The 20,689-nt window shown below is 38.0% G+C and overlaps 3 protein-coding genes across 3 annotated transcripts; all 3 read left to right on the forward strand.

Moving 5' to 3' along the window:
• Positions 1–1,792: 1,792 nt before the first annotated feature.
• LOC112509287 (pleiotropic drug resistance protein 1-like) lies at positions 1,793–13,606 on the forward strand. The gene is made up of 23 exons (XM_025114161.1): positions 1,793–2,789; positions 3,362–3,482; positions 3,583–3,671; positions 3,771–3,855; positions 3,957–4,116; positions 4,619–4,695; positions 4,811–4,864; positions 5,002–5,092; positions 5,170–5,471; positions 6,305–6,586; positions 7,026–7,342; positions 7,424–7,584; positions 8,320–8,423; positions 8,510–8,660; positions 8,742–8,929; positions 9,196–9,528; positions 10,050–10,340; positions 10,631–10,714; positions 10,796–10,929; positions 11,017–11,244; positions 11,532–11,703; positions 12,168–12,422; positions 13,205–13,606. Exons 1-23 carry the CDS (start codon positions 2,419–2,421, stop codon positions 13,460–13,462), a joined length of 4,308 nt encoding a protein of 1,435 aa, XP_024969929.1. The 5' UTR covers positions 1,793–2,418; the 3' UTR covers positions 13,463–13,606.
• An 838-nt stretch (positions 13,607–14,444) lies between these two features.
• Positions 14,445–16,144, forward strand: LOC112509720 (probable 2-oxoglutarate-dependent dioxygenase AOP1). The gene is made up of 3 exons (XM_025114823.1): positions 14,445–14,844; positions 15,084–15,405; positions 15,704–16,144. Exons 1-3 carry the CDS (start codon positions 14,483–14,485, stop codon positions 15,944–15,946), a joined length of 927 nt encoding a protein of 308 aa, XP_024970591.1. The 5' UTR covers positions 14,445–14,482; the 3' UTR covers positions 15,947–16,144.
• Positions 16,145–18,267: 2,123 nt separating this feature from the next.
• Positions 18,268–19,767, forward strand: LOC112509380 (probable 2-oxoglutarate-dependent dioxygenase AOP1). The gene is made up of 3 exons (XM_025114315.1): positions 18,268–18,768; positions 18,852–19,173; positions 19,260–19,767. Exons 1-3 carry the CDS (start codon positions 18,392–18,394, stop codon positions 19,503–19,505), a joined length of 945 nt encoding a protein of 314 aa, XP_024970083.1. The 5' UTR covers positions 18,268–18,391; the 3' UTR covers positions 19,506–19,767.
• Positions 19,768–20,689: the final 922 nt, after the last annotated feature.

Consider the following 20,689-nt stretch of genomic DNA (forward strand, 5'->3'; position numbering starts at 1 on the left):
CTCATATTGTGATAAAAAATAAAATTAAAAGATTTTTAAAATTAAAATTGAAATTTAAAAAGATTCAAAAAAAATTAAAATTAAAAGGGTAATAATGGAAATGATATCATCAAATCTTTTAAACACGATCATTATCTTTTAAACACTCATTATTATCATTAGTCTTATCATTATCTAGTAAAACGATTACGAAATAGGTTAGGATTATACTAGGTGTAATAATCATGTGATATGAGTGTGATAATCATGTGATAGGGATGTGATAATCACCATTATATATCACTTGGGTTATCGTTTTGGTTAATAAGTTAAAATTTTGGAGTAATCATGTGATAGGGGTGTGATAATCATGTGATATGAGTGTGATACTTATGTGATAGGGGTGTGATAATCACCATTATACATCACTTGGGTTATCGTTTTGGTTGATAAGTTAAAATTTTGGTGTCATCATGTGATCTGGGTGTGATAATCATGTGATAAGGGTGTGATAATCACTGTTATACATCACTTGGGTTATCGTTTTGGTTGATAAGTTAAAATTTTGGTGTAATCATATAATATGGGTGTGATAATCATATGATATGAGTGTGATACTTATGTGATAGAGGTATGATATGAATAAAAGATGTTAACTAGAAGAAGAAACAGATAACTACCAAGAGTAAAACGTGGAACGTGAAAAGATAATTATGGTTAATTAAATTAAAATAAAATAAAAATTATAAAAATTACTTAATTACATTATTGTCCTTATTAAATTATTTATATATAATAAAAGTTAATTTATTAATTAAAAAAGTTTGAGGTTATTGGGTTGTTTTCGCGTTCTCGTAAATTACAAGGGTTCTCGTTTGAACCTCCACCTATATATATATATATATATATATATGTGCATACCGTATAGATGAACGATTAGTAGAGTCTTCCTCAAATTTATACCTTTAAATATGAAGTGTTTTTTTTAATAAATAAAAATAGAGATATTTCAACGACCCAAAGACAAGTCTTTGAAATTGACCTAAACACGAGGTTTGAATTAAAAAAAAAAGAAAAAAGAAAATATGAAGCAGCCTTGACGGTGGATTCTTCTAGTTGGTCAAAAATGGTCCCAACCTAATTTGATCACATGCTCTGAATTTAAAACATATATTTTATTATTATAATTAATAATTATACAAGACTTGTCCCTCAACTATCTTCGATAATGACGGTTTTGTCCCTAGATTGTTTTTTTGATCCTAAACGAGCTTAAAGTTATTTGTTTTCCGTTAATGTCGATCAATCGAAGTTCCTAATTGAGTGTTTCGTTAGTGATTTTAGTAAAATTATCGGTCTATTTTATGTAATTGGATTTACAAGAGAATATGAGGTCACTAATTAAAGCTATAACATGGTCTAAGAGATGTGGATGGACACTTATGTGATCTTAACTAGAAGTTAGGATCACTGAATGGCGACATATTGCAGAGGTTCGGGAGGCTGTTCCCTCTCGTGGGGTTGCCCCTAGTATGTCAACAACTGATCAGAATCGGGTGATGAAAACTACCACTGATATATGTATCAAATGATAGTTATCAACTGATGAGTTATTAGCTAATGGTTTCCGACTGATGGGACATCAATTGATGAATGTTTTCCATCAGTTCCATAACTAACTGCCATCTAACGACAATCGATTTTGAAAACAATTTGATTTAGATAACAGTCAAAGACAGTTTCGTTACATAAAAAAGTAATCAAAGATCTGTGTATATCTTACCCAATCCAGCTCTGTTTTTCATCCGGTTTCAAGGGACTATTTTTGCAATTAAGTCATTTTGTGTTTATCCCTTGTTCTAGAACCAGAGAGAGAAATATCTTGCAACAATAATTCAAATTACCCACCAAGGTGTGGTGTGGGTTCCTTCTCATGAATGGAGCTTGGCCGCCTCAAACTTCTTCAAAGAAAATTGGATTCAACATGTTCAGACAACTACATCTCTAATCTTGCCTTCTCCCATATAAATATCGCATTCTTCAATCTTCTTCATAGAAAAGCTACCTTCTACTTGTCTTTCCCTACATTATCAAGATAATCCACATTGATCTTGAATCTCAAAGATCAAGTTCTTGAAAAACCTACTTCCATTTTGGAGTCATTCTTGATAAGTTGTGAGTTTTTAAGTCGATAGGTGAATACCCATATCAAATTTTCGGTTCTTTTAGGGGAATTTGAGGTTTTCTTGGCCTAAAGCACAACACCCACAAAGATTTTCAGTTCTTTTTGGGGGAATTTGAGGGTTTCTTGGCCTAAAGAACAACACCCACAAAGATTTTCGTTTCTTTTAGGGGGAATTCAAGGTTTTCTTGGCCTAAAGAACAAGACCCACAAAAGATTGTTCGAATCTTGGGGGTTTTGATCAGTGGGTAGTAAGAATGGATGGAGGTGATATATACAAAGCAGCTAATAGCATAAGGTTAGGGAGCTTAAGAGCAACAAGTGGAAGAGCATCAAGTTTAAGATCTGGGAGTACTTCAGTATGGAGGAATTCTGGTATGGATGTTTTCTCAAAATCTTCTCGTGAAGATGATGATGAAGAAGCTCTCAAATGGGCTTCTCTTGAAAAGCTACCGACGTTTGATCGTTTAAAGAAAGGTTTGCTGTTTGGATCAACTGGACCATCCAACCAAGTTGATGTAGACAATCTTGGAACAGATGATCGAAGACATTTACTCGATAGGCTTGTTAAGGTTGCTGATGAAGATAATGAGAAGTTCTTGTTGAAGCTCAGAGATAGGCTTGATAGGTTTACCCAACTTCCCTCATTCTCTTTTTTCATTTACCACCTCAGGGACTCGACACTCGGTGACTGGGGGCGATCTGTACCCTCGCCCCCCCCACCACCACCACCACCACCACCACCACCACCACAAACAACTGGGGACGATTTCTGCCCGTCTAGCCTTAGTTGGACGAGGGCGTGATGAACATCTCTAACGGTTATCTTATAGTTTTTCTAAAATAGAATATCAAAAGTCACAATCTTTAAAAAAATTTACATCCAATTTTAACTACTACTCTGTTTTAGCAATTTTACCATTAACTATATTACTAAAATATTCAATATATTTTTATAAAATATTATTTCTATTTAAATATTATTTTTCCTTAAATCTACAAAAATTTCTATTTTAGCATAGCTATTGGAGATGCTATTAGGCTCTTGGAGTCCCATGCCGGCTAGAATTGATCATTTTTCTTTGATATATGTTGGAACTTGGAACCTCTCCAGCTTTTTGGGAGAATAATCTAATAGGGTTTCACATATTTTCAGACGTTTATGATCATGTGTTAATGGGTTGATTGGGAATGTTACAGGGTTGGGATCGATTTGCCTACAATCGAAGTCAGATTCGAGAATGTAACCGTGGAGGCGGATGTTAATACCGGAAGCCGAGCCTTACCTAGTTTCATAAACTTCCACATTGATGTTTTTGAGGTAAGAAACCACAATCAACAGACATGTTTGATCATTTCAGATGATCTTTTGGAGATTATTCATGATTCTTAATTTCTGTTCATATGTTTATGTCTCATAGGGGATCTTGAACTTATTCCATCTACTTCCGAATTCGAAAAGGCATATAACCATCCTTGATGACGTTAGTGGCATCGTTAAGCCTAAAAGGTAAGAAAGAAGAACATAAACCCCCCATGAATATAACTTCCTTTGGTTGCTTTCCAAATCCGTTATTTGTACTGATTTTTAATGTAACAATGTTTGTAGAATGACGTTGCTTTTGGGTCCTCCGAGTTCCGGGAAGACGACACTTTTGTTGGCCTTGGCTGGGACACTGGCAAAGGAGCTTACGGTAAAATATTGATCCCTTTATGGCTTCATATCTTGATTACCTATTTGGTTTGGTCTCCCATTTTCTAGAATTTTTGAAGTAAAATGGTTTTGTAAATGTAGTGCTCCGGTAAGGTGACGTATAACGGTCATGAGTTACACGAGTTTGTACCGGAGAGAACTTCAGCTTACATCAGTCAAAATGATGTCCACATTGGAGAAATGACCGTTAGAGAAACCTTGGCGTTCTCTGCAAGATGCCAAGGCGTTGGCTCACGTTATGGTGAGTTGGAGACCATTCTTATTTCATTGTTATTGACTTCTTTCTAAATCATATAGAGGGTTAAAATGGTAAATTCCTGTCCTTCAGATTATCCATTCAGAGAACTTACCAAATAGACATCGTTGAGGGTCTGTTTGTTAGTAACTTAATAAGCTTAATGGGACTCACATCTTATTTGGTCAGTTATACATGAGTGTTTGGCTTAATGATATAGAAAGTGGCTTATTTCGTTAAAGGAACTTTATGGAGAAAGCCAAGTTTTTTTTCTAAACCTGCACCTCCCAAATTACAAAACACGTTCCTTCCATCTATGAGAAGAAACCATCCCAAACAAAAACCTTCCCAATCTACAAAGGTACAAGACTTAATGGACCCAAACAACCCCTAAATCATAAAGAGCTTCTTAATCATTTTGACCACTTAATCATTCAGTATCTGCCGAACAACCCCTGAATAGAGTTTTGTATAACACAATTCATATGGTTTGTCCAATAAATTGCAGAGATGTTGGCCGAGTTGTCAAGAAGAGAGAGAGATGCAAACATAAAGCCTGATCCCGACATTGATGTCTTCATGAAGGTAAGAAATGAGCTACATTATCCCTGATTCATCGATCTCTTGAATCAACATCGAACATTTTGAATCCTTCATGATTAAAATTCTAAATCTTTATCGTTGTTTTGCTGTTATTAAGGCTGCTGCAACCAAAGGTCAAGAAGCTAGTGTGGTCACAGATTATACTCTGAAGGTATGATAGATTCTATTCCAATTCCTGCCAACCAAACGCAAATATGATTCCAATTCCTTTCATAGATTCCATTGCTTCAGAAACATTCTGCGAACCAAATGCCACCTAAGATCTAATGTAAATGGTTTCTTGTGCAGTTATTGGGGTTGGACATATGTGCAGATACAATGGTCGGGGATCAAATGATAAGGGGAATCTCCGGTGGACAAAAGAAGCGTGTCACAACAGGTAGAATCACGTTTTCTTCTTCTTCGGAAAAGCTAGTTCTTTTGGTTATATGTAGGCTTAACGGGAAAATGTTACAGGTGAAATGATAGTTGGACCATCTAAGGTTCTTCTCATGGACGAGATATCAACCGGGTTGGATAGTTCTACCACGTTTCAGATCGTAAATTCACTTAAACAATTTCTTCACATTCTCGAAGGAACTGCCGTCATTTCACTCCTCCAGCCTGCACCGGAGACTTATGATTTGTTTGATGATATTATACTCTTGACTGATGGAAAGATCGTATATCAAGGCCCGCGTGAAAATGTGCTCGAGTTTTTTGAATCAATGGGATTCAAATGCCCAGAGAGGAAAGGTGTTGCCGATTTCTTGCAAGAAGTAAGTACTCCGTCTCCTATGTGGAACCCCATTAGATTACTCTTAAAAGGAGCCCTTGAGGATAGAAGGGAGGTTGCAACATGTAATAAGGGCAAAATGATCCAAGTTTAGCTGATGTGGGCCTCTAACACGCCCCCTCCAACAGATGCTAGACGGGCACATATTGTTCCAAAGTGTCAAGAGGGGTATAGATGAGTGCATATTGCCCCAAAGGGTCTAGTCCCTAGAGTGGTAGACTTTGGCTCAGATACCATGTGAGAATATGTTGAACCCCCAGGTTACTCTCCAAAATAGCCATTGGGGAGAGGAGGTTCCAACTTCTAACATATATTGAGGATAAATGGTCAAAGTCTAGCTGATGTACGCCCCCTTTAATGGAGGCTAGACGGGCACAAAGTATCCCAAAGTGTTAAGAGGGGGCAAGACGAGTAAAGATTTCCCCAAAGTGTCAGGTCCCTAGAGTGGTAGTCCCCAGGGCCTGTTTGTTAGTAGTAGCTTAATGAGCTTAATTGGACTCACAACTTATTCGGTTTGCTATACATGATTGTTTGGTAGTGACTTAATGATACAAAAAGTGGCTTATTCAGTAAGCTTCTAGGGGATGCTTTATGCAGTAAGCCAATTTTTTTTTCCAAACTTGTCTCTCCCAATTAAAAAAACACGCTCATTCCATCTATGAAAAACCCTCCCAAGCAAAAATCTTTCCAACCTACACAGACAGCTTTATCCATATAGGACTTAATGGAAAACCAACCAAACAGCCTCTTACTGTGTTTTTCCGTCCCTTTTTGTGACATTTTTGTGCCTGACGTAATGTTGAAATCGGGTTACAGGTGACATCAAAGAAAGATCAGCAGCAGTACTGGATGAAAAGAGACGAGCCATACAGATTTGTGACCGCCAAGGAGTTTGCAGAGGCATACCAATCGTTCCATGTTGGAAGGAAATTGGGAGACAATCTCTCTACCCCATATGACAAAAGCAAAAGCCACCCTGCTGCTCTAACACATGAAAAGTATGGTCTGAATAGCAAGGAACTCTTGAAAGCTTGCACCGATAGAGAAATATTGCTCATGAAAAGAAATTCCTTCGTTTATTTCTTCAAACTGTTCCAAGTAAGTTTCTAATCTTTCAGAGACTTGGGTCTGTCTGTTAACAGCTTAATGAGCTTAATGAGACTCGCATCTTATTCAGTCAGTTATACATGACTATTCGGTAGTGGCTTAATGATATAGAAAGTGACTATTCAGTAAGCTTCTAAGGGGAACTTTATGCAAAGAAGCCAGGTTTTTTTAAACGTACCCTCCCACTTAAAAAACACGCTCTTTTCATCCATTAAAAAACCCTTCCAAACAAAAATCTTCCCAATTTATACAGACAGATTAATCCACACAGACATCTTTATCCATATAGGACTTGTATTTGGGCTCCTTATAAGCTCAAAGTTGTAGGCTACCAATAACTTCCACCATGGTTTTAAATTGATTTGGAGGTTACTGGGTCAATTCGATCTCAAAGTTCTAACAGAAGTCATTCTTCATTGGTTGGTTTCAGCTAACTGTCATGTCACTCATCGCTTTGACCGTGTTTTTACGAACTGAGATGCATAAAGATGATCTAGAAGATGGAGGCTTGTATACCGGTGCTCTATTCTTTGGTGTCGTTATGATCATGTTTAACGGGATGTCTGAGATTTCAATGACGATTGCAAAACTTCCTGTATTCTACAAGCAACGGGATTTCCTCTTTTATCCTTCGTGGGCATATGCTCTTCCATCATGGGTCATCAAGATTCCCGTTTCGTTTCTTGAAGCTGGAGTTTGGACAATTCTTACTTATTATACCATGGGATTTGATCCTAATGTCTCGAGGTAACTATTTTTCGATCAACGCTTCTATCTTTTATCTCTGTTTTCGTGCTTATTTTACTAATGGTTCTCAAACTTTTGCAGATTCTTCAAACACTACTTGATACTGTTACTTGTGAACCAGATGTCTTCGGGATTGTTTCGGTTCATTGGTGCACTGGGTCGGAACATGATCGTTGCAAACACGTTTGGTTCATTTGCAATTCTCGTGGTCTTTGCCTTGGGCGGTTTTGTCCTTGCACGAGGTACTAATTAGTTCAAAAACATATAACGCTTCCTTTTGCTCTTTCTGTCTGTTAGAATCCCACATCGGTTAGATTTCGACCATTTCTCCTCGATATATATTGGGACCTCCCTTCGGCTCTTTTGGAGATTTATTTTGGGGAGTCTGTAACAACTCGTCCCACATGGATAAGAAATGGGATTCGTGAGCTCCTTATAAGCCTCAAGTTGTGGGCTACCTATAACTTTTGCCAGGGTTTTAAGTTGAATTCGAGGTTATTGGGTCAGCCCATTGCTTTGGGCTTCGGGGTGTTAAAGGTCCACATATTTTACACGTATCATAGCCAAAGTCTCGCATTCTAGGGACCTCCCTTCTCTCCTGATCCTCAACGGCTCTTTTGGAGATTAGTCTGGGGGGTCCATATATTCTTACTTATCTAACCCCCTCTCGTCACCCGGGACGATCTGTACCCGTCTAGCCTCCGTTGGAGGGGGCATGTTAGAATCCGAGGCACGGCTAGTTGCTAAAGCCCGGCTAGCGACTAGATGTGCCTAGGACATGGTGATACGGGTATTGCAAAGAGGTACGGCCACTGATCGATGAAAATGTCCCATGAATTGGCATCGGCTAGACTTGGACCATTTCTTCCTAATATATGTTTGAATCTCCATTCTCTTCTCAACGACTCTTTTGGAGATTAATTTGGGGGTTTCACACGGTATAGTGTTAACTAACAAATCGTCTTTCGTCATTGAAGAGGATGTCAAGAAATGGTGGTTGTGGGGATACTGGTCATCACCCATGATGTACGCAATGAACGGAATCGCTGTTAACGAGTTTCTTGGGCATAGTTGGAGAACAGTAAGTCACTATGCTTCCATTTATCACATTTTATCATACGAATTGATTATGCAATCTTACAATTTGAAATGCTTTTTATATCACAGCCTTTGAACGGTACAACGCTAGGGACATGGGCTATCACGGGCCGGGGGTTCTTTGCGGAAGCTTACTGGTATTGGATCGCGGTTGCGGCCTTGCTTGGATTCATTTTCTTCTTCAATCTCATTTTCGCGTTGTCTCTTGCCTTCCTTAACCGTGAGTTTTCTTATCTTCGGAATTTTGTTATAAATTCTATCGTCTTTTTGTAACATTCGTTTTCGGGTTTGGATTCTACAGCTTTTGGGAAAGCTCAAGCTAATGCATCAGCAGAAGATGAAGGCAATGCAGGAGCCGTTGAGTTATCATCTACAAAGAAGGAATCGAAAGATGAGGGCAGTCAAAACAAGAAGAAAGGAATGATTCTCCCGTTCGAACCACATTCAATTACCTTCGATGATGTTAAATACTCGGTTGATATGCCACAGGTAACCGACACCTCGTTATACTTGTATATGGTTCTGTTCCCATGAGCACAATGCAACGAAATCGGCTTTATAGGACGCCAAAGATGTCTAAGGACGTGTTTGTTAGCAGCTTAATGAGCTTAATAGGACATGTTTGGTCTTATAAAACTGAAGTATTATAAAGCAGCCTATTAGGACATTTAAACGTATTTGGTGTCTTATAAAGCCGACTTTGTTGTAGTGGCAAGATGAGGTTTTTACTGATATGTTTGTGAAAACTATTGTAGGAAATGAAAGAGCAAGGGGTTGGTGAAGACAGATTGCTGCTACTTAAGGGTGTTAGCGGAGCTTTCCGGCCCGGTGTTCTCACGGCACTAATGGGGGTGAGTGGTGCCGGAAAAACTACTCTTATGGATGTGCTCGCTGGTCGGAAAACTGGTGGGTATATCGACGGTGACGTCAAGATCTCAGGGTATCCAAAGAAACAAGAAACCTTTGCTCGGATTTCTGGCTATTGTGAGCAAAATGACATCCATTCTCCTCATGTTACTGTTTACGAGTCTTTGCTTTACTCGGCCTGGCTCAGGTTGGCATCGGATGTTGATGAAAACAAAAGAAAGGTTGGTTACCCGTGTTCAATGTATGTATGGTTTACCTCTATTAGATGCGTTTTAAAACCGCGAGTCCAAGTATTGACAAAGCGGACAATATCTGGTACGGTTGGCCTGAGATGTTATAGTTGGTGTCAGAGCTGGTAAAACCGTACTAGTGCCAGCGAGGACGTTGGGCTCCCAAGGGGGTGGATTGTAAGATCCCACATCGGTTGGGGAGGGAACAAAGGTTGCTTTATAAGGGACTGGATACCTCCTCTTTCAGACGTGTTTCAAGACCATGAGTCGGGGTGTTTGTCAAAGCTGTTTGACAAAGCTGACAATATCTGGTACGGTTGACCTAGGATGTTACAATTAGTAAATTACTAAACTACCCATGTCAAATTAAAACCCTAAAACCTTCCAGAAATCTTTCATCAGCCAACCTCACTCTCGCCCATTCAATCCCGTACACATCCCACACACAATGAAAGCTCGTTTTTTTTTTCCTAGTTAAGGTTTCTAAGAATGTTAAATGGTGTTGTTTACAGATGTTTGTTGATGAGGTGATGGATCTTGTGGAACTCAACCCATTGAAGGATGCACTTGTCGGGTTGCCCGGAGTCAACGGCTTGTCAACCGAACAGCGAAAGCGGTTGACCATAGCCGTTGAGCTTGTGGCTAACCCGTCCATAATATTTATGGACGAGCCAACCTCTGGGCTAGACGCTAGAGCCGCTGCCATTGTGATGAGAACCGTTAGGAACACCGTGGACACAGGAAGAACAGTTGTTTGCACCATTCATCAACCAAGCATCGACATTTTTGAAGCTTTTGATGAGGTACCAAAATGCACTTCATTAGCATTCAACCACCAATTCATTTGTATATATATATATATATATAGGGTTGAGTTCTGGAGAAAAACACAAAATATAGAGAACACAGGAACATCCTAATAACCACTCATTTGTCGAATATTCACATGTGAATAAAAGAAATTTGTCCGGTCGCTTTTATGCACATGTGTATACCGGACAATTGAATGGTTATCAGGGTGTTCCTCAGTTTTCCCCTAAACCTGAGTCATAATTCAATTTCTTCTACATATCTAAAAACCATCGGTGTGCAGCTCTTCTTGATGAAAAGAGGAGGACAAGAGCTATACGTTGGACCCATAGGTCGCCATTCTTGCGAATTAATCAAGTATTTTGAGGTAAAAACTACCAAATATGAGTATTATAATAAATTGTACCGAGTTTTCTAGTCTAAAAACCCGAATTTTCTGGTGAACCAGGATATCGAAGGTGTAAGTAAGATTAAAGACGGATATAACCCCGCAACATGGATGTTGGAAGTCAGTACTTCAGCTCAAGAAATGTCTCTTGGAGTCGATTTCACTGAAATCTACAGGAATTCAGAACGTTACAAGTGAGTACACGATCAGACAATTCTTACATCGGAATCTTTTTGTTAAAAGATATCGTCTTGTTGACTTGTTGTTGGTCGAAATCGCAGGAGAAACAAAGCTCTTATCGCCGAACTAAGTGTACCGCGGTCCGGCACTCAAGATTTGCATTACCCAACTCAATACTCGCAGCCGTTCCTCGTCCAATGTAAAGCATGTCTATGGAAACAACGATGGTCGTACTGGAGAAACCCTCCTTACACCGCCGTACGCTTTGTCTTCACCACTGCCATCGCGCTCATGTTCGGTACCTTGTTTTGGGATCTTGGCGGGAAAAGGTAAATCGCTGTTGTATACTTGTATCTATATAACATTCGTAAGTATATGTAGAAGCCCATTAGATTTCCCCAAAGTAGTAGACCTGACTCTGATATCATGTGAGAATATATTGAACCTCCCATTATATTCCTCTCCAAAAGAGCAATTGGGGAGAGAATGGAGGTTCCAACTTCCAACATATATCAAGGAGAAATGGTCCAAGTCTAGCCAATGTGGGACTCTAACACCATGATCGGTCATTTCCTTGTTTCGATACTTAACCATTGACATACACTACGCATTTCAGGGACAGTCAACAGGATCTGATAAACGCAATTGGTTCTATGTATGCTGCGGTTATCTTCTTAGGAGTCCAAAATGCATCATCGGTGCAACCAGTTGTAGATGTAGAGCGCACCGTCTTTTATAGAGAAAGAGCTGCCGGAATGTATTCCGCCTTGCCGTATGCCTTTGCTCAGGTAACTTGGTGTATATTTACAATCATAATCTTACTACAACAAAATCATCTTTCTAGGACGTTAGACCTGTCTAAATGTTCTGAATAGATTGTTTTATACGACTTAAATTTATAGATTGTCTGTATGGATAAAGTTTTCTGTGTGGAATCTGTCTGTATAAATTGGGAAAGTTTTTGTTTGGGAGGGTTTTTTGATAGATGGAGGGAGCGTGTTTTTTAATTGGGAGGGTCAGGTTTGGAAAAAACTTTGTTTTCTGCATAAAACCCCCTAGAAGCTTACCACTTTCTATATCATTAAGCCACTACCAAACAGTCTTGTATAGCTGACAGAATAAGCTGCAAGTCCCATTAAGCTCATTAAGCTGCTAACAAACAGGCGATAACATGGCGTCCTATACCGGTATTTTTGAAGTGTCTCTCTATCCGTTGGGTATTCTAACGTTCTTTTGTTGTTTTTTTTGGTAGGTTTTGGTGGAAATCCCGTATGTATGTGTGCAAACCGGAGTATATAGTATCATAGTGTACTCGATGATCGGCTTTGAGTGGACTGCTGCCAAATTCTTTTGGTATGTGTTTTTCCAGTTCTGCTGTTTACTCTACATGACCTTCTACGGTATGATGACCGTCGCCATCACTCCCAACGCCAACATCGCCGCGATCATTGCCGCCTCATTCTACGGGATCTTCAACCTCTTTTCGGGATTCATCATTCCACGACCTGTAAGTTTCATTCTTTCTGTTAAGAGTCCCACATCACCTAAAGTTGGACCATTTTTCCTCTCTCCCCCTGTCTATCTATCTATATTTATAAGGGGGTAGTCATTCATCTGGACAGTATGCGCATATGCACAAGTAATTTGTAAGCAATTTGTCCTGTATCCACATGTGCATAACTCTCCAAAATTTAGAGCATCTCCTGTAGATTCTCCAAAATGGAAAATCAAAATTCAAAATCTCTAAAAAAATGGCATTTAACTCCAACAGCTTCCCTATTTTAGAGATTACATAGTTAATTATATTATTAAAATATTACATACATTTAATGAAGAGTAAATTACTGGTTTAGAAATTGCAGTTTTCGTTCCTATGGTTTGTACTTCATTGCAATTTTTGTCCTTATAATTTAAATTTATTGTTGTTTTTGTCGCTGTTGTTTGCAGTTCTTTACTGTTTTGGACCCTTGTACTTAAACATAGGAATTAGTCAAGGACAAAAATAGCAATAAGTTGCAAACCATAGGGACGAAAAATTGCAATTTCTAAACCATATGGACAAAAATCAAAACTATTAAAAGACCACAGGGACTCTAAATTTGGAGAAATTTACCCTCTCCTTAGAGAATCTATTGGAGCCCCAAATTCCCCCATTTAGAGAATCTGTTAGAGATGCTCTTAAAGGCTTTTTTGGAGAATAGTTTAATGGGGTTTCACATACTTTCACATGGTATCAGAGCCAAACTCGTTTGTTCTAGTTCTTAATTGTTATTTTTTTAAACACGACAGAGCATTCCGGTGTGGTGGAGATGGTACTACTGGGGAAACCCGATGGCATGGACTATTTACGGCATGGTTGCTTCACAGTTCGGGGACTATGAAAATGTGCTTCCAAACGGTGAAACCGTAAAAGGTTATTTGGACCGATATTTTGGTTACAAGCATGATTTTCTCGGGGCCGTGGCCGGGGTGCACGTCGGATTGGTTCTGTTCTTTGCCTTCATCTTTGCTTACTGCATCAGAGCCTTCAATTTCCAGAAGAGATGATTTTGCTTTTAAATCCATCAATTTGCGTAATTAATCGCTTTGTATTAAATCGTGATTTGTATTAATGTAGAATATTTTTATTTTCCCCGAATATGAGTTTGATCGGAAAGGAATGCAGCCACGGCCCGTTTGGTTGTCGGTTTGGATCTTGATTCCCAAAATACCCGTGTTCTTAAATACAAAGTATGTTTAATAGGTGCAGGGGTCCATGTGAACGTCCTTGTTTACGTGGTCTCGATATCCTCGACACCATCTCGGGACTCGAATGTATAGGTGGGCGACATTATGCATACTCTAGAGTCGGTAGAAACTCCTATATAGGGGTGCACAAAAGTCCGACCAACCCAAAGTTAACAGATGTCAAATTGAGTTGTAAAATCTTCAAACCGTAGGTATAAGGTTGAAACTGAGTTACGGTCATATAAACGAAATCCAACCCAATGCACCCAGTACCTTTATATAGACCGTTAGACCATCACCCTTTTTGTATATATGTTTTGTGATTATATATGCAAATTAAGAAAAAAACGGTTGAATTTGATCTACTTAATTAAAGAGTATGAATAATTCGTACCAATTAACTGACAATGAATGAGAGAATATGAGCAGAGAAAACACCATATTCAAGGTAGCAAATATACGAGAATATTTTGATGTACCTAAGTTTCAATCCGACTAACTAAACCCAAACCAAACCTGTACGGTTTGGGTTTGGTTGAGTTGAGATTTTCCAAAACACAAACATTGAATAGAGTTGTTCAAATGTCTTCAACCTGATCAATCCAACCCATGTGCATCCCTACTTGTAGGGGTATTTTAGTGAGAATTTTAAAGTAAAACATATTTTTATATTTGGGGTAACATTAAGCATAGAAACTCAAATGTTCCTGATATTATAATGCAAAAAGCAATGATTGGGGTTGGCAGTTCATCCATAATCTGTTATAAATAGATTTGTAGAATGCATTTTCACTTCATTCACATCTGAATAACCAATATTCAGAAAGAACAACACTAAACATGCATAAACTTCCAACTATTGACTTCACCAACAAGAGAAACTTGAAACCGGGTTCGAGTTCATGGCTCGCCACGTCCATCGAAGCTACTCGTGCCCTCGAGGAATATGGATGTTTCATAGCAGAATATGATAACGTACCTCTCGACCTCAATGGTGCAGTCTTCCAAGCGTTACAAGACTTGTTTCGTCTCCCAATCGAAACCAAAGTTCAAAACAAGTCCACAAAGCCCTTGTATGGCTACGTCGGTCAGATCCCCTTCATTCCTCTCTACGAAAGCTTGGGCTTCGATTACTCCAACACCCTTGATGGAGTTCAAAGTTTCACTGATATCATGTGGCCTAATGGAAACGAAGCTTTCAGGTAATCGTTGTTCTTAATTATCTTTTATAAGTTGACTTATTTTTTGAGCTTATTGAAAAAGCCTCTTTGATAAGCATTTCACTATCTTATTTTCTTTATTTTAGCATACGGTATAGCATAGCTGTTGGAGCAAAAATATACCCTAAATCTCTATTTTATCTTAGCTGTTGGAGATGCTCTCAGCTACTTTTTAACCAAACATGACTAGTTTATCAGCTAACAACTAGCTTTGTTGTCAGTGCAACTCTGCTAGCATACAACAGACTTGTGGCAGAGTTGGAAGAAATGGTGACAAGAATGGTGTTTGAAAGCTATGGTGTGGAAAAGAAGTTGGATGCTCATAGGAAAATGGTGACATACCTTTGTAGAGGGATGAAGTATAGAGGACCAGAGAAGAATGAAACCAATATGGGTTTTGTTGCTCATACTGATAAAGATTTCATCACTGTTCTGCATCAAAACGGAGTCGACGGTTTGGAGGTCAAAGCCAGGGACGGTCAATGGTTCGCCGTCGAGCTCTTGCCTGCATCGTATATAGTCATGTCAGGTGACGCAGCCATGGTTAGTCATGCAACTATCGGTTTTTTGGACACTTAAATTTTATTCTGAGAAAGTTCAGTGAGAACCTTACAACATTTTAAGAATGAGAACCAACTATTTCACAAGTTATTCATGATGAATAACCCTACAATATTCATCAATGAATATCAATGATGAATAACCCTACAATATTCATCAATGAATATCATGTGAATATCATGATATTCATTATGAATATATATCATGATATTCATAATGAATAATTCAACCTGCCCCTTATTCTATATATACCAACTAAAGATTTCAAACATATGATCAGGCTTGGAGTAACGACAGATTGCATTCTCCTTATCACCGTGTTACTATGAATGGAAACGAAACCAGATATTCTATAGCGCAGTTTTCGTTTCTGGAAGGGATAATAGAAACACCCGAAGAGTTGGTTGATGAAGAACACCCTTTGCAGTTTAAGCCATTTGATCATCTTAAATATCTAGATTTCTACAGCAGGGAGGAAAACCGGACACTTGAAAGTGCGATAAGAACGTATTGTGGAGTGTGAGACTTGCAAAGACACGTTTAATCCTATTCGTATTGATATCGATGTCTAAAAGTCTATAAACAAATAGTGTTGTAGTACCTTCTTATTCATGTATGAATAATGTAAACAGCATTAAGGACTAATGGTTCCTTAATGCAGGTGATACTTTGTGTAAGTCTCTATTTACTTCTATGATAATGAAAACTGCATGTTTGTGAACTCAAGGGCAGAAATTAAACCAAACCAAACAAACCGAGTACATCCTGCCAAGGGAAGTTCAAACAAGAACACCTTCATTTTATGAAAACACAAGAACACTCTCATCACATGTGATAATACACGTGATGGACCTAATGATTCGCGCCAAAGGTCGCCCGCTTCTCAGATTTAGTATTGACTACAATATTACATGTGACTGACTATAGTAAAATGGTGTTCTCGCATTTTCATACAATGAAAGTCTTCCCGTATGACCCCCTCCCCAGTTATGAAATACCATTAACTCCATTTATGTTATCAATATCTCTATGCGTGATTCGTTAAGACATTTATTTCTAAGGGCCCGTTTGTAAGCAGCTTAATGATGGAACTCACAACTTATTCGGTCAGCTATATATGACTGTTTGGTAGTGGGTTGATGATATAAAAAGTGGTTTATTTATCAAGCTTTTAGGAGGGAGGTTTATGCAGAAAGCCAAGTTTTTTCCAAACCTACTCCTCCCAATTAGAAAACACACTCCTTCCATCTATGAAAAAACTCTCCCAAACAAAAACATTCTCAATCTACCCAGATAGATTAATCCACATATAACTTTATTCATACATGACTTAATGGAAAACCAACCAAACAACCCCTAAAGATAGGAAATCCTAACCATCCAACGTTATTCCATCCTCGCAATCCATTGAGCCTGCCCTGAATAATCCCCCTTTTGCTAGGTTATTTCCGATTTGATCTTAGAAGGCTATTTTTTCAGGAATTTGAGACCAAGCTTCTAATAAACTTCTATTTTCAGCTAACCCAGCACTTGATCTAAATTACAAAGCTTTAATGGGTTAATAAACCAGCATAAATCAAAGAAGAAAGCATCCAACATATAAATTTCTAATATACATTTTTTTTTATTAACCTGCATATCCAACCAGCTATGTGAGCCGACTAATACTTTGCAGAGCACAGAGTCACCGCATTTGAACCTCCGTGGCCACAAGGGACTTTTTATTCCTCCTTGGATTTGAACCTGAACCTCCGGGTACTTTTGACATTTGGAGCTAAGCTCAAACCAATCAGGCACCACCCTTGTGGTTTAATATACATTTGATATCTCTATATTTGAATATCATAAATGGGAGCAAATATGTATAGGACCACTCATGATTCATATTGATAAGTGATGTTATTGTATTCTACTTATTAAACAAAACAAAACAGCCAGCAAAAGTACACAAATCAACTTCAAACAAGAACTCAACTTTGAATTGTGTTTGTTTTCAACTCTTAATCAGATTGACTTCAAATAAGAAATATTTCATGATAAGAATCTCCAGATGGTGCCATTAGAAGTTTAGGGACCATCTTGATTAGATTACTAGAAGGATGATATATGCAGGGACCATTATAGATGCTTAAAATCATATACCCAGAAAACTACAAGCACAAAAATATATAATCTGACATTCTAACATCAATCTAAGGTAGCGTTTGGTACGCAGACATAATTGGACAGGACTGAACAACGCTTTTCTAAGGAAATCTGCAATGATATAAGCTTGAAGTTGTCCTCTTCGATTTCTAAAGTGTGTGTGTGCACCAACGATAAAAGGGGACCATGAAAACCAGAACACGAAAGCACGACAAACAAAAGTTCGAACTATTTAACTCGTATCTCCACATCAATGCTTATTCGCTTTAACTAAAGAACGATAAGATCAAGTTGAAACTTAGCAATTAAAAGTACAAATCATTTAGCTGTTAAATGACTCTTGTGGTACCAAGTTCTAGTTTTGTTTATTTGAACTGGACCGGTGTTGATGTTGATGTACTACCATATCTGTACTTCTATAATTAATAACTTCAGGATACAATCAAGGGACATACAACAGGGGATAAAACCACCCTGACCAACAGGGTATAAACCATCCAAATACTGGTCCCCATCTTTGTTCAGCATGTCCCTACGACTCCGATTTCCTAACAGTTTCTGTATGCTATATGAGACATATACTCCTATAGGGTCGGCTTCATGGGAAAACCACAAAATTAATTGAAATAATGAATGGTTATTAGGGTGATCCTCAGTTTTCCAACTTTTTTGTGGTTTTCCCGCGAACCTGAGTCTATTCATATAATCCTATAACTAGGAAGCGAGCGATTTAAACGGCGTTCCAGGGTTATACCTACGTCTTGTCCTTTAAATCCTCTCATATATATTTCTTATATATAGAATAAAGAACACTTGATAAGCAATGGGTTCCTTAACTCAGTCCAAGCTTCCTGTTATTGACTTCTCCATAAAGAACTTAAACTCTTGTACTTTAAGTTCTTGGGTCACAACCTGCAGGGATGTTATGCATGCACTTGAAGAATACGGTTGTTTCATAGCTATGTATGATGGAGTGTCTCAAGAGCTTCACGATGCGATCTTCTTGGTATCGAAAGACCTATTTGATCTTCCTAATGAAGTGAAAGTCCTAAACACTTCAGATACACCATCTCATGGTTATGTTGGCCAAGAACCCGTTGTTCCTCTTTACGAAGGCTTAGGCATTGAAAACGCAACCACCGCAGAAGGAGCTGAAAGATTCACAAAACTCATGTGGCCCTCTGGAAATCAAGGTTTCTGGTATGGTTTTCGTAGACTAGGTGCGTGTTCTACGACTTGTATTCAGCTTCTGCTTGTAATTTGTTTAAGTTGCTTGTTTTCAGCGGAAGTGCATTGATGTTCGCGAAGGCTGTAGCGGAACTAGATCAGACGGTAATGAAAATGGTAGCGAAAAGTTATGGAATAGAGGAACACTACAAATCGCTTCTTGGGTCGACAAGTTATCTTCTTCGACTCATAAAATACCGAAGTCCTCAAGATAATGAGAGAAATCTGGGCATTGTTCCTCACACAGATAAGAGTTTTATGTCCATTCTTCATCAGCAAGAAGTGAAGGGTCTGGAGGTAAAGACAAAGGATGGGAAGTGGATTGAAGTTGATCCTTCACCATCTTCTTTCATAGTCATGGCAGGAGATGCTTGCATGGTAGTTTACATAACTAGTTTCACTGTAGTTATTCATATGTGAATGAATATGAAGGATGTGAATTTATGGTGTTTTTCTTCTCTTAGGCATGGACAAATGGAAGAATCGAAGCACCGTGTCACAGGGTGATGATGCAAGGGAACGAAGAGAGATTCTCTCTGGGGCTATTTACGTTCATCAGGGATCTCGAGATACAGATACCTCAAGAACTCGTTGATGACGACCATCCTCTACAGTTTGAGGCATTTGATAACTACAAGTATATTCATTACTATTATACCGATGAAGGGAAGAGATCAAAGTGCCCCATCAAATCCTACTGTGGAATTTGAAGCACCATTTATTTAATTTGCCCTGCAATCTTAGCTATATATAACCAGTTGTGTGTTCACATGTTTGATCTTTTTGTTGTTTCCTTTTGTTCAAGTATTTATCAGTGAATAAATGCATAGATAAAAGTTGTGTTGCGTGTGGAAGTCACTCAAATGTGTCTACTGCTTTTAAGATTGAGTTGTATTGGTTGTACAAATGGAAGGAAAGAGAGGAGGGGTTCAGTCCAAAAGAAAATGAAAAATTGAGGAAAATCGGGTAACCATTCTGGAGAGTATGTGCACATTCATACAAGTACTTGAAGTTGTTTTTTGGTTTTTATGTATGTGTACATGTTATGCACAATGTACATACCAGACAAATTGCTTACAATTACTTATATGCAGGCGTATTCCTCAGTTTTTCATTTGTTTACGGTTTTTCTCTGCAACCTGACCCTATGTATATATATATAACTATACATAGGGGCATATAATCAAATAAGAACCAAAAAAAGATTGACAACAAATAAACTCACTAATCATGTATTGTTTCACAAAGTAACACAAAAAGTAGACATAAAAAACAACACTGTAAATATATTGCAAAAGAGGACCAAAATGATATATGCATAGTAGAAACATATACAGGATAATGATCATGTATAATCATAAAGCTTAATCAGTAATGGATGTTCTTAATTGCCATCTCTTTCGGGGGTTTCATGATACTTCCGGTTTTTGGCATTGAAAATAAACCGATAGAAATCCGAGTCTTTTTTGCATTTGTCACCACCCCCATTCGATAGTACCTGTAACCTCATTCTTATCAATTAATTTCCCTGTTAACAGTTAATCCCTAGCTACCCATAATCTGTTCTTGGATACTTAGGGGTCGTTTGTTTAGTTTTCCATTAAGTCTTGTATGAATGAAACTGTATATATATATATATATATATATATATATATATAGGGGCAGGTTCAAATGAAAACCATGTCATTCTAAAAAACCGTGTAAACCAAAATCGACCAATAGGAAAATTTCATTCTTTTTTAATTAAATTTAATCAATAAGGTTATTTTGGTCATTTTCATTATTTTTTTTGATAAATAAAGAAGTTATTAAGGAATATTAAATAAGGAAATTTAATAATGGAAATTATATAAATGGAAAGATTTAAATATTTTAATATATTATAATATTAATT

This window comes from Cynara cardunculus (assembly GCF_001531365.2).
Source record: "Cynara cardunculus var. scolymus isolate 2C chromosome LG 3, CcrdV1, whole genome shotgun sequence".
NCBI lineage: Eukaryota > Viridiplantae > Streptophyta > Magnoliopsida > Asterales > Asteraceae > Cynara > Cynara cardunculus.

Bases quoted from the DNA above. Each gene is read 5' to 3' on its own strand.
- LOC112509380 (XM_025114315.1), top strand. From the start codon at position 18,392: ATGGGTTCCTTAACTCAGTCCAAGCTTCCTGTTATTGACTTCTCCATA. The intron at 18,769-18,851 runs GTATGGTTTTCG...GCTTGTTTTCAG, and splicing joins TCTGGAAATCAAGGTTTCTG to CGGAAGTGCATTGATGTTCG. The intron at 19,174-19,259 runs GTAGTTTACATA...TTCTTCTCTTAG, and splicing joins TGGCAGGAGATGCTTGCATG to GCATGGACAAATGGAAGAAT.
- LOC112509720 (XM_025114823.1), top strand. From the start codon at position 14,483: ATGCATAAACTTCCAACTATTGACTTCACCAACAAGAGAAACTTGAAA. The intron at 14,845-15,083 runs GTAATCGTTGTT...CTTTGTTGTCAG, and splicing joins AATGGAAACGAAGCTTTCAG to TGCAACTCTGCTAGCATACA. The intron at 15,406-15,703 runs GTTAGTCATGCA...ACATATGATCAG, and splicing joins TGTCAGGTGACGCAGCCATG to GCTTGGAGTAACGACAGATT.
- LOC112509287 (XM_025114161.1), top strand. From the start codon at position 2,419: ATGGATGGAGGTGATATATACAAAGCAGCTAATAGCATAAGGTTAGGG. The intron at 3,672-3,770 runs GTAAGAAAGAAG...CAATGTTTGTAG, and splicing joins GGCATCGTTAAGCCTAAAAG to AATGACGTTGCTTTTGGGTC. The intron at 10,715-10,795 runs GTAAAAACTACC...CTGGTGAACCAG, and splicing joins AATTAATCAAGTATTTTGAG to GATATCGAAGGTGTAAGTAA.